The sequence below is a fragment of the Mustela nigripes genome, chromosome 7 (assembly GCF_022355385.1).
Source record: "Mustela nigripes isolate SB6536 chromosome 7, MUSNIG.SB6536, whole genome shotgun sequence".
NCBI lineage: Eukaryota > Metazoa > Chordata > Mammalia > Carnivora > Mustelidae > Mustela > Mustela nigripes.
In genome coordinates, this window is record NC_081563.1 from 45269797 (window position 1) to 45283076 (window position 13280).

The following is a 13280-nucleotide window of genomic DNA, read 5'->3' on the forward strand; positions in this document are numbered from 1 at the left end:
CCGCTGCTTGCCGGGAGCCGGCCCCTCCCCCCGGGGTCTATCTTCCCGTCGCTTTGGATTCACTTCTCCGCCGGTCCTACCTTTCAGAAAGTGGTTGTTTTTCTGTTTCCAGAATTGCTGTTCTTCTTCTCTTCGATCTGCCGATGGATTTTCAGGTGTTTGCAATCTTTAGATAAGCTATCTAGCTTATCTCCTGCTAGCTGAAGCAGTTTCAGCTTGCTACTTCTCTGCCATCTTGACTCCTCCCCCCCATACTGAGCACTTTTAAGAATCTGGCATAGAGTTTAGGTTTAAAAGAGATAATACATTTTTCAAATGATAAAGAAATTCAAACAACACTAAGTTAGCCTAGAAACAATAATGACATAACTAGATAATTTCATATATAATCTTGCTGTATTAAGTGGTTATAATTATGGATGCTGTGAAATCTTAAAAAACAAAACAAAACCAAAAGCCAACAAGAAATGCTTCTGTATCAAAAATCTAAAAATGGAGTTGCACAATATTAAAACTTCTGGCTTTGACTCATGCTGAAAATTATTGAGAAAGTGGCAACACTTCTGACCATTTGATTTAAAAGCAAAAACAACTCAATAGTAACAGATAACCTCTCAGCTTTAGTTCTAAACTATGCGTTATTTGATAAGTGAGCATATACAGACACGAGGGCCACTTTACAGGAAGATATTATTTCTCAATGTCAGCATTCCCATAATTTCTGAATATCATCTTACAGGTAAGAAAGTAGATTTCTAGGGCGGGAGGAAAGACACTACGTTTTGAAGTTTCCAATAACTAAATAGTCCTGTTCTAATCCTTAACTATTCCCCTTGATCTCCTTCTCTCTCTCCGAAAATCAACCCAGGCTCTCATTTGTAAATAAAATCGAGGTATGGGGCCAATGGAAAAAATGGATAAAACCAGATGGGCTAAGGAGATCATACACTAAGAACTGAGAAGGGCCAGAGGGCAGAAAGGAGAGCCCTACGGGCACACATGTGAAGGAGAGCCTGAGGACCTTGTTGTCAGAGATAAGAGGCATCTTTCACATATGACAGACATCTGAACTCTATTTGTGGGTGAGAGATATTTGACAATGAGCGAAACAGAAAAAGAAAATTTCTAAAGCTTTTTCCTATAGAATGCTTGTTATTTTGCAGACTAAAGTAAACATTGCAGATTTCCTTAAATCTGACAATGTTCGGCAAAATGCACATGTGATAGTTGAGTTGTTTTTTTTTTTTTTAAGATTTTATTCATATATTTGAGAGAGAGAGAGAGAAAGAGTGGCAGAGGGAGAGAGAGAGAGGCAGACTCCGCACTAAACTGGGAGCCCAAGGCTGGGCTCGATCCCAGGACTCAGGGATCATGACCTGAGCCAAAAGCAGACACTTAACTGGCTGAGCCTCCCAGGTGCCTCACTGGTCGAGCTTGTATAGAGTTAACACACAGGCATCACTTCTGATACATCATTTTTCTATAATGAGTGGTGGATAATACAGAGAAAGCTTAAAATATCCTCTAGAAGAGTGACCTCTGTAAGCTGTCCTAAACTAGCATCTTCAAAAAATCTCACTCTCGGGATGCCTGAGTGGCTCAGCTGGTTAAGCATCCGCCTTCAGCTTGGGTCATGATCTCAGGGTCCTGGGATGGAGACCCATGTCAGGCTCCCACTTCTCCCTCAGCTTGTATTCTCTCTCTCTCTAATAAATAAATAAAATCTTTTTTAAAAATCCCACTCTCATATCCCCTGGACAGGCTGGCCAAGAACTATGTTGGTTATTACATCACATCCAAAAAAAAAAAAAAATAGCATTGCTTGTATAAGCTTTGAGAAAACTGAAATATTAATTTCTACAGAATGTGTGAAAACTAAATTGTAAGGAAAAAATAAAGGAAAGCTAAAAGATTGTTGGAAAAAAACTAAAAAGGAAAGTATATCACCATAAAAGATAAATGCTTTGAGAAAGCATTCTAGGGACCAATCAAAACCCTCCTCACTAGGGATAGGTTCACAATCCTGAGTGTGATGATGGTTTTACAGTGTATACAATTGTCAAAGCTCATAAAATTGTGCACTTTAAATGTATGCAATTTATTATATGGCAGTCACCCTAAAAAAGAAAGGGAAAAATCCTACATATGCATGAAAACAAACAGTGTACATTTGCAATTCAGAAACAATACCAGTCTTCAACAGCACTTGAAAACTTGGAAGCTTTCTTGTTGTTAAAACACATATACAAATATTCTTCATCCACATTAGATGAAATCTGTAAAATCTAACATTTCAAATTACATAACAATTTATATTAGGGTAATGTAAATGAAATTAACTTTCAGAGGAGAGAAGATAGGGAAGAAGATGGCAGCATGAAGAATGATGGCCGTTGGAGGAGAAGGAGGGTTGGTATTTCCAAGGACTAAAGATCCATCTCTGAATTTTAAAAAGTGGTAGTTTTGTAGGCAGAAAAGGGATGGAACATTTATTCATCTATTGCTTCATTTATTCAAAAAATACTCACTGAAGTCTTCTGACTGCTAAGAACTGCAGAGCATGGATCAGCCAAAGAGACACGGTCTGGTTTCTACCTTTATTAATTTATAGTATTGCAGGGTAGAAAGTTATCAGTCAGGTTACTTCACAAATATTAAACTCTCCTATGCAATGTGATAAGGGAAAAAGCAACAAAAAAGTATGACAAAAGTGTCAGGAAAGGTTTCCTTAGGAAGGTTTTCTTTGAGCTGGGATGTCCAGAATGAGTCATCCTTAACTATGTAAAAGAGGACAGTATGTTCTAAAACCCTGGGGCAGGTAGAACATGGTACTTCTGAACAAATAAGACAGGAACTGGTCCACTTGAGAGATACTTGAGAATTAAAAATCTATGGGACTTTGTAACAGTCTGTATTTGGAAGGAGAGAAAAATAACAAGAACGATACCAGGATTTGTGAAACGTGCAGTGGGATACATATGCAGGGCTTTGAATGACATAGGAAACACAGGAAGGAGGCCAGGCTGGGGGGTAATCTGTTCTGATTTCATGGTGCCTTGGCATTTTCAACCACAAATTCTGAACAGAACTACACCAAAATTAAAAACTTATGTGTATCAAAGAACACAATCAATGGAGTGAAAAGGAAACCTACAGAAAGGGAGAACACATTTGCAAAACAATATCTAATAAGGGGTTCATATCCAAAAGGGATAAAGAAGCTCACAACGCAACAACAACACAAACTGATTTAAAAGTGAACAAAGGACATGAATACACATTTCTCCAAGGAAGATAGACAAAAGGCCAACCAGCATATGACAAGATGCTCAATATAACTAATTATTAGATAAATGCTAATGGAAAGCACAAGGAGCCATCACCCTACATGCATTACGATGACTATGATAAAAAAGAAAAGAAAACAAGCGTTCACAAGGATATGGCTCAACTGGACCACTTGTGCACTGTTGGTGAAAATGTAAAAGGGTACAGTTGCTATGGAAAATAGTACAGAGGTTCCTCAAAAAATTAAAAGTAGAATTACCATATAATCCAACAATTCCATCTCTAGGTATATACACAAAAGAACTGAAAAAGAGGTATTTCTATATTTATGTTCATAGCAGAACTGTTCACAATAGCCAAAAGTCGGAAGAAAACCTATGTTTATCAATGGATGAAGGGATAAAGAAAATGTGGTATATACATACACTAGATATTTTCAGTCCTAAAAATGAAGGAAATTCTGACCCATGCTCCAACATGGATGAACCATGAAGACATTATGCTAAATGAAATAAGTCAGTCACTAAGAAATACTATATGGTCCCACTTATATAAGGTACATAGAGTAGCTATAGAAAAGAGAAGGAGAAGAGTGGTTGCCAGGATCTAGGGCAATGGGAAAATGAAGAATTGTTGTTTTATAGATAGATTTCCAGTCTTATAGGATGAAAAAAATCTGGAGATTGGCTGCTCAACAATGTGGTGAATATACTTAACACTACTGAATTATACACTTTTGAAAAATGGTTAAAATGGTACACTTTATGTTATGTGCATTTTACCATAATTAAAAATTTTAAGTATGCTGAAAAATTGCATTATAGCTAACTAGCTAGTTATATAATTAACTGATCCATAGAGATCTAACTAGCTGTGAACTGAAGTTATAAATTTGAAAATCATACAAACCAACAATAATTTCATATATTACTTTACAGTCATCTCCTCACTCCTCTTTAAAACCCAGGACGTTCAGTGACTCTGTAAGTATGAGGTATTCTCATCCTGCCCTCCCTAGAGCCCCAGTATGACACAGGAGTCCACATTCATCTACCAAGAGAAAACAACTCGGAAATCTGGTAGTAACTGCGGACATAAAGCTTTCATAGCTGTGCTTACTTACTGCCACAACTAAAAACATCTCTATTTGTCTATGCACCTAAGTCCAGCAAATATTAAAAATGACAAGCACAGATACTGAGGAAAACAGAAGACGACTTCTTTGAGCAAATATGCACTGATTCTAGAGATAAATCCATTGTTTGCACATCAATATATAACCCTCTTGAACAATATTATTCTTCCTACCTTGCTTGCGCACATCCTCTACCGCGGCGACCAATTCTTCTTTGAGATCCTGGCTCTCCTTAGCGATCTGTTCACCCTTATCCAGGAAGTTTTGAGTGGCTTGTTCTACAGATGCAGCCAGTACATGGGCTTTCTTTGACCTCCCTTTCTTTTTACCAGATGGGCCTTTGTTGCTTGTGTTGACAAGGGTTGTCACCTTAAAGACCAAAGAAAAACTGTCAAACTAATCTGCACAATTGTCTAGAAAAAAACACATTATCATCTCGTCATTTTAAAATAGTCCTTGTTTGTTAATTCATGAATGCACATTCCATGACCTACTCTTAAGGAAAATGGGGAATTATATGGGTTAGCATATAAATAAACAGCCATTTATTTCATAGAGGAAAAAAAAAGTATGTGAATGAGTTGGAAGAACACACCCACTGGTAGTTTAGTTTCTAGTTCAATGGACGTTGTGCTTTCACAGACGGGTAAGACATTGCACACTGGAGTAACCAGCTTTGGGGAAGCAAGAAAAGGAAAACCAATGTGGAGTTCTCTCCAAGCAATTCAGGAGGACCAACACCCAGTCTGAGTCCCCAGAGTCAGGATAAAGGTAAAAGAACAGTTAATAAAGGGTGGGTCATCAACGCCCATTAGTTACAGGTCACTCACCAAGGACTTTTGAAGAGCTATGCTATTTCTGAATTCATCTTATAAAAACAAAATGGTAAATTTGATCTGAGGGAACCGAATGAATCAGTCTCAACATTTGGTTAACCAGCTAAAATTTCCAGACTTGAAATTAGATTTTCATTGCCACTCCTTTTCCAAGTATCATGATTTGTATACATATCTCAACTGCCAAACTTCTTTTAGTACTATAAGAGTTATTTAATTTGCTAACAAAGCTGTTAGTATCTCTGAAACAACTTATCTCCTACAGATTTCTGATCCTTTCTTTTCTACCAGTGAGAAGTTTGAGAGTAGGGAGACGGGGGTGGAAAACTGGTTTCATAGTCTGTTCAGCAAACGTTGTGAGTCACTGTGGCCTCCATATTTTTTATCGGCTTCATAAGACTGTGGATGCTGTGGTTTATTTTCATTAACATTTGCCCTGATTAGCAGACTCTGGATTTTACTGGAGATTATCAAGAAAACTAATCCACACGGAAGGTCCAAATGCTGTTGTTTCCGCTATTTTATCCAAAATCCAAGAGCAAACAAAGTGATTAGTCAAAGTCACAATTAATGTCCAGTCAGTTTAAGGGCAAGCGATAACACCAGAGGGAAAAAGTATTGAATAAATGTGAACTAAGATGATGAATACAAGCAGAAGCGATACTTAAGAGGTGGTGAATGTAACACTGGGAGCTGACATACTTAGCTCTCTTTTGACTGCTAAATAATTAGATGCAGTGAATTAAAGAAAGACTCTATAAGGACATTTAAGTACAAACACTAGACAAAAAAATAAAAATTAAAAAAGGAAGGTAACATCATTAAGAATAAGACTGTCAGATAACGATAGCTGTAAAATGTGTATGTAGCCCATAACACATTAGCCTTTTCAGTTCCACCCACAATGAGGCAACCGTCAGAAAAAAGACAGCCTGTCACAAAAGTTACTTTCCTAAGGCACAAGAGTGTTCTTTTGTTTTTGTTTTTGTTTTTTTAAGATTTTATTTTTTTGACAGAGAGTACAAGCAGGGGAGTGGCAGGAAGAAGGAGAGGGAGCAGCATATAGGGCTGGATCCCAGGACCCTAGGATCATGACCCAAGCCAAAGGCAGATGCTTAACTGTCTGAGCCATCCAGGTGTCCCAAGAGTGTTCTTCTTAATAAAGATATACTTTAACACATTAACACACAACTCTTCTAGAACCTCAACTCCCCCAAACAGCCAATACCTGGAAATAAGCACAAAAGCCCCCTCAGCAAATACTGCAAACACCTCAAAAATCTTGATTTATGCTAGGCTCATTATCAGAGGCAAATACTCCTATTCTCACTGATATGCCATTTAGTCTCATTGTATATAAAATTCTGAGAAGTCCTGTGATCTAATTTCTTTCAGTCTTCTCCAATTAGAAACAACAGAGAGGGCAAAGAGTTGTTAACTTAGGGTATATTGACCTCTTGGGGGAGTAGAAGCTGAGAGTGAATATGTTAAAATAGCAAAATGACTACATCATCCATTCATTTTCTGTAAAGGTAAACACATTCCAATTCTTCTATTATCGCATGCTGCATTACTATATAAACATAGCTTAGGTATGCTTATAATAATGAGTTAGTATAAAGCATTACTTTTATGAGAAAAAAAAAAAGCCATGGCATATTACAGAAGTTCCTAAGAAATATGTGATTACATCAAAATGAAGCAAATCAGTTCAGTCCTCTACTCGGAGCACTCACTTACTCATGAGTGGAAGACCATGATGGGATGAAAGAGAAAGGGAGAGGGAATGTGATAGGGCTCCATAAATGCTCAGGTCTTAATCCTGAGAATAAAGTTTAGAATAAAGAAACAGTGGTCAACCCTCCCCATTGGTATTCGGTGTTTTACTAAAGGACACAGTCAACAAGTTGGATTTTTAAAAAAGAGAAATAAATGTTACAAAGGCAAACAGCAAATTATGCTATTACCTATATAGAATACAACCATAGCAATAAAATGCAAAAGAATTCAAAGACAAACTATTAGAATTACCATAAGAGCAAAGAACAAGGTGGCTAGATACTAGATAGACAATTAAAAAAAAATCTGACATATACATCATTAACCAGTTAAAAAGAAAAAGGAAAAAAATAAAAGAAGAAGAACAAATGTAGTTGTAGGGGCACCTGGTTGGCTCAGTCAGTTTAGTGTCTGACTCTTGGTTTTGGTTCAGGTCATGACTGGTGGTGGGATGGATCCCCAGGTAGGCTCTGCATTTAGCAGGGAGTCAGCTTGAAGATATTCTCATTCTACCCACCCCACCCCATTTGCACACATTCTCTCTCCCTCAAACAAATAAATACATCTCTTCAAAAATGTAGTTTTAGGGGCACGTAGGTGGCTCAGTGGGTTAAGCCACTGCCTTCGGCTCAGGTCATGATCTCAGGGTCCCGGGATCAAGTCCCGCATCGGGCTCTCTGCTCAGCGGGGAGCTTGCTTCCTCTTCTCTCTCTCTCTCTGCCTGCCTCTCTGCCTACTTGTGATCTCTCTCTGTCAAATAAATAAATAAAATCTTTAAAAAAATGTAGTTTTAAATATCTTATTCACACTAATCAAAAATTTATATTATCAGAGATAACCATAACACAAAACATAGATGAGGGGGAAAGATAAAAATTTTAATGAAGAACATAAAGGGTAACTTCAATAATTGTGAGACATACCGTATTCTTAGATGGGAAGACAAAAATGTTAAGATGTCATTTCTCTTCATATTATTCTACAAGTAGCATTCCAGATAGTCATACAACCAGCAAGAAAGCCAAGACAATTTCTCTTCTTTCAGTTCATTTCCCTTTCCGGTCGCAAAGTTAAAAGGTTTTTAGTAAATTAGGGAAAGGTCATTTAGGATGTGCATAGCAGGACTCTTGTTGCTCTCTTTTTGGCCAGTATATTTTAGTCAAGCTCCACTACGCAACTCTCCAATTCAATTCCACTCTCCTGCTAGCTGAGCACACTCTCCTGCCCTCCAGTAAGAATCTATGGCACTTGATACTATTAAACATTTTCCTTTTCTCCCACTTGAGGCTATCATTTTCACCTTGATGTTATATATTTTTATTCTTCTTGACCTATACCTATATTTTCAACTTAAAATTGTGAAAGTTAAAGCCCATCTATGCCAGTTCTATCCTGGTATTTTACAGATGAAGAAATTAGAATTAAAGATGCATCACAGCTTGAAAAAATAGCTTCCTTAAATTCATATGGTTCAAGAAAAACTAAAGGCTAAATTATTCCTATGCCTGATACTATTTCATTAGAGTTTTAGAATTCAGTAGTTTCTTCTAGTTTTACTCTCTAACTGAATGAGAGTCTGTTAAAGGATAAAATAATCTTAAAATATATTTCTCCTTCATATTTGTCTCAATTATTATCTATATGTGCTATTTGTATCCTACTGTTATCTTTACATTCAATGGCATTATTTAGATATCTTTGTGTAAGAATGTACTTATCAATTTAGGACAACATTAACTAACAGTTTTATCCTACCTTTCCACAATGCCTTATAACATCTGATGTATTCAAAAGTCTCAAGCTGAATAAACACATCAGGGATCTTTGTATCAGTTGAGTGTAAGGATGGAAGAAAGTGTTCTAAATTTACTGTTAACTAACACAATGGTAGAGCTGAGGGCTTCCATAAAAACGGTATTCTTCTCCAAATAAAATGAAGAAGAATAAAGGACGGGGATATACTTAAGAACAAAAATCAGAGTTTTTACTGAAGACAACCACTATTTAGTCTCACAGATGCATCCACCACCTCCTCAGTAAGCTAAGGTGTATCCAAACTATCAATGCTCGGCAAGAGCACAGGCGGCTTCAATATAAGAACAAAATGGAGTCCATAACTGGATGCCTTAGAGAAGGCAAAGCAGCAGGGACATATTCTGATCAAAAGGTAGTAGTCACAGAGGCAGCTCAGTGACCTCTGATGCTACAGGTATCTGTGCTTAAGATTCAATATTCAGACTGGCACTGGGTCTTGGGTATATATAGTCCTTAACAGACTATTAAGTATTCAGGGCAGTCTTTTGAGAGATGGCTATTCTGTGGAAATTCCTGGTAGAATGGTATGCCTCCTCCTACCCCAAACAGGCACTCTCTCTCGAATGCCCACATCAATTTTCACCCAAGCCCAGAGTCATATAAGATCCAAATCTCTTCTTTCCTTTCTAATAATTTGCGAGTACATCTTTTTGTGCAATAGGAGAAAGAACGAAAGAAAGAAGAAAAAAGAAAGGGAAGAAAAAGAAAAGAGAGAGGAAGGAAAAGAAAAGGAAGGAAGAAAAGAAGAGAGAAGAAAAGGAAGGGAAGGGAAAAGAAGGGAGAAAACCTCTATCCAGCAACAGAGACCAGGAGTAATAACATGAATATTGACCTATGTAGAATTGCAATGATGTTTCTAAGGCAGTAAGGAGACCAGATCTACTTGGTAAAAAGGCTGTATATGAATGATACAGAAAGTGAAGTTAGACAGATGTGGTGGAACAAACTTTGGTCAATGCCAAGCAAAGAGCTGAGATTTTATTAGTCACTGCCAATTTTTTTTTTAGCATATATTTAAAGTGTTCGTTTTTCTCTTTCTATTCATTTCTCAGCCCACTAAATTTTGGTTTTATTCCCATACCTCCTGTAGCAAAGTTCTCTTAAACTGATCTCTCACTAAGGTAATCGATAAGTTGCCAAAATCTAATTATTTTTTATCACATCATACCACTCTGCCACATTTAGTGCTATTGACTCAACTTTCTTTCCTTCTGGAAATGTCTCTTGGCTAACTCTCTAAGCAGTACTCTTCTCTAAACTCCCGTAGCTTTAAAAAGGACATTATCATCAAACTTACTTCTCTCTGTACCTATCTTCGTCTCCCCCCCCCCATGCTAAGAAAGGCATTCTGCTACCATCACTCCCTTAACTGTTCTTCTGAACACATCCTCCAGAACCCTGTTTCTTTAACTAGGCCAACTTCTCTCTAAATTTTTCACATGCCCCTTTCTGTAGGCTCTTCAACCTTAGTTTAGAAGGATACTAACTATTCTCTAGTTCTACCTCCTATATTTCTTCAATGTCCCTGCCTCTCATTTGAGTAGGGAAGAAATCCTTCAGCTCATAGGTAAGGGTATAGTGGTCAAAGGTCCTACATTCTTGACATAATGATGGTCCCAATGGACTCTGGCTGAAGGAAAACATTAGCAATAGCCAGAAGATGGGCACCACTGTTTTCAGATGCACTGAAGGTATGATCTGAGTATAAAACCATCAGAGCCAGGCTGGTATTAGACTGACTAATCAACATATAATGTCTTAAAATTCACCATTTCTGAGTAATAGCAATAAAGCTGTGTCCCAGATCACTTCTTTCTTTACTTTTTCTTGTAATGTGTTTTATTGTAAGATTTGTTTATCTGACTATGTCCCATCATGATCTCTACTTGATCAGTTCTCCGCTTCCATAATCTAAAAGCTGAATAGACATGGAATACTTCTTTTTTTCCCAAAACAATAAGCCACAGTCAGGGCTCCAAGATACTTTGTCTCAGCAACTCTGTCACATCTGCCAAGAACCAGCAACAGAGTAGTTTATCTAAGCCTTCCCCATGGGGCAGTCAATTGAAAGTGAACTCTGGAGACATCAAGTGCCACCTGAGGCTAGTTAGAAATTAGAATTTTAGGCCCCACTCCAGACCTACTAAAAAAGAATCTGGATTTAACAAGATCCCTAGATAATTTATATGCACAATAAAATCTGAGAAACACTGAATTTTAGGACAACAATTCTCAGACTTGATCATGCCTAAAAATCACCAACATGCCTGATAGAAGACAAACATAAATCTTACAGTGTTTCTGCTCAGGTAGGTCTGGGCTAGGGAATTTTGCATTAATCATACAAGATCATGATATACATATGGATTATGGACCTTACTTTCAGAAACAGTAGTCTAGTTGAAATGAAAAAAAAAAAAAAATGAAAGATGTGAAGCAATGACTTTCTAACAGGTGACCTCTTTCTCCTATTTTGAGTGTCACGGCAAACCACTAGTCTTCAAATATAGTTTATTGATGAATTAACCACCTGATTCTTGGCTAGAAGCAACCTCCTCTACTGTGCAATCACAAAGAACATGGAAAAGTAAGATTATACAGATGTGGATGCTCTGAGTCAATCGCTGGAACTCTCCAGAAAAACAACAACACTGAACCAAGAGCTGGAAATAAAAATGGCAATGTCAGCATTGTTTTGTTGGACTCGTGTACTTTGCAGATGTGAGTAGTAAGTCTTTGTGAATTCTACCATTGCGCTTCTCTGAAGTACTTCATTCATCATAATTTCTCAGTCACAGTAAGAGACGGCTGTGATGACTGCTGCAACTTAAAAAGAGCAAGTTTTCTGAGGCAAAATATTTGGAAACAAAATTATCAAAAACAAGTTATTTATTCCAAGAACAACTAAAAATAAACAAAAAATTCCCAAAAGAAGAAAACCTGTCTGACTTAAGATAGGAGAAAGTTAAATGCTCAAATGGCAATATATTTGTTGTTGTTTTTTAATAGAATTAGTTTTATTTATTTATTTTTAAAGATTTTATTTATTTGACAGAGATAGAAAGACCACAAGTGGGCAGAGAGAGAGGAGGAAGCAGGCTCCCTGCCAAGCAGAAAGCCAGATGCAGGGCTCAGTCCCAGGACCCCAGGATCATGACCTGAGCCGAAGGCAGAGGCTTAACCCACTGAGCTACCTAGGCGCCCAGGTACCCCACACTTTCAACTTTTAAATAAAATTACAAGGCGAACCTTCTCACTCAGTTGCTTTGGTACACAGTTCCCAAACACTTTCTTTTGAAGTATGAAATACCAAAAAGTAACATTGAGAAATTAACCCCAAAATAGATATTCTATAGTATAAATAAATATAATAAATTTTTGTCTCAGCTTAGGTGGCTGCAGTTTATGAAGAGGTCCAATTGAGTACTGGATTATCTATTCATATAGGTAAGAAGTGATTCAAACTTATTTCCTAGAAAGTATCTCAGTAGTATCTCTAAGCCAAGATGAAATAGGGTAGCCTTCTCTTTAGATACATGTTCTTCATAAGAAAAATTTCTTTCAAGAATGTTAAACTAACATTTTTCCCTGCTCTCTATTAAGGCATGCTGTTTCATATTTATGTAGGTGCCCAGAGGAGCTCCATTTCTCATAATCTCTGGGGAGTATGGTCTAGATTCACTGCCTTCAAAAAAACGAGTCTGAGAGAAAACAGCATTCAGTTTGCTTGAAGGAAGTCCTGTGCATTCTCTCTCCACCAGTATAAAATCTCAACCAGTCTAAATTAAAGCAGAAAAGAAAAGAGAGAAGTGGTATTATACTGGAGACTGGAAAAATGTTTTAACTACCGTAGGGTGATATCACATACATCAATGGAGGGATACTACCACAATGAGTTTTAGGAAATCACTCTGTATACTGCAGGGTTTTTAATGTCATTTTCCATACTATACAGAGAAATTTCTCCATGACTTTAGTAGCCAGAATACTGAAGTTTCTCCTTACAAACTGGTTTGACTTTATGCTATGGACGTTAACTGTATAATAAATTAATGCTTCCTTTTTGCATTGACTTCGAAATGTTTAACCTAATTTTGTCATCCCTGTTAGAAGGCATATGATTTGATAATTACTATTACTGCATTAGTCTCAACCTTTGCTCTTATTTGTGCTTATATCTACCTTGCTTTTAAAAAAAATCACTTTCTTTTAAGCTGTATTAACCTTCTAGTACTTTATATATCCTGTAAATTATCATATTTTGCCTAAATATAGTATTTTGCTGATTGTAAGATAAGCCTTTTTCTTCATATTTTTCTATATCTGAAATAAGGATGAGTCCTACAATCTATGTCTTTTAAAAGATGTATTTGATAGCATTTTTTTTTCCTCAGAGGTACTTAAATATGTATCTTTTAATTTATTGC

At 36.9% G+C, this 13280-nt stretch overlaps 1 protein-coding gene across 7 annotated transcripts in view; it reads right to left on the minus strand.

Annotated features, from left to right (window-relative positions):
- CTNNA2 (catenin alpha 2) overlaps positions 1 to 13280 on the minus strand; it is a 1132931-nt gene that overhangs the window by 882873 nt on the left and 236778 nt on the right. For all 7 annotated transcript variants that reach the window (XM_059405715.1, XM_059405716.1, XM_059405717.1 and 4 more), the window contains one exon: positions 4597 to 4792. In XM_059405715.1, coding sequence (XP_059261698.1) covers positions 4597 to 4792 — 196 coding nt within the window. The remainder of the gene's footprint in view (positions 1 to 4596; positions 4793 to 13280) is intronic.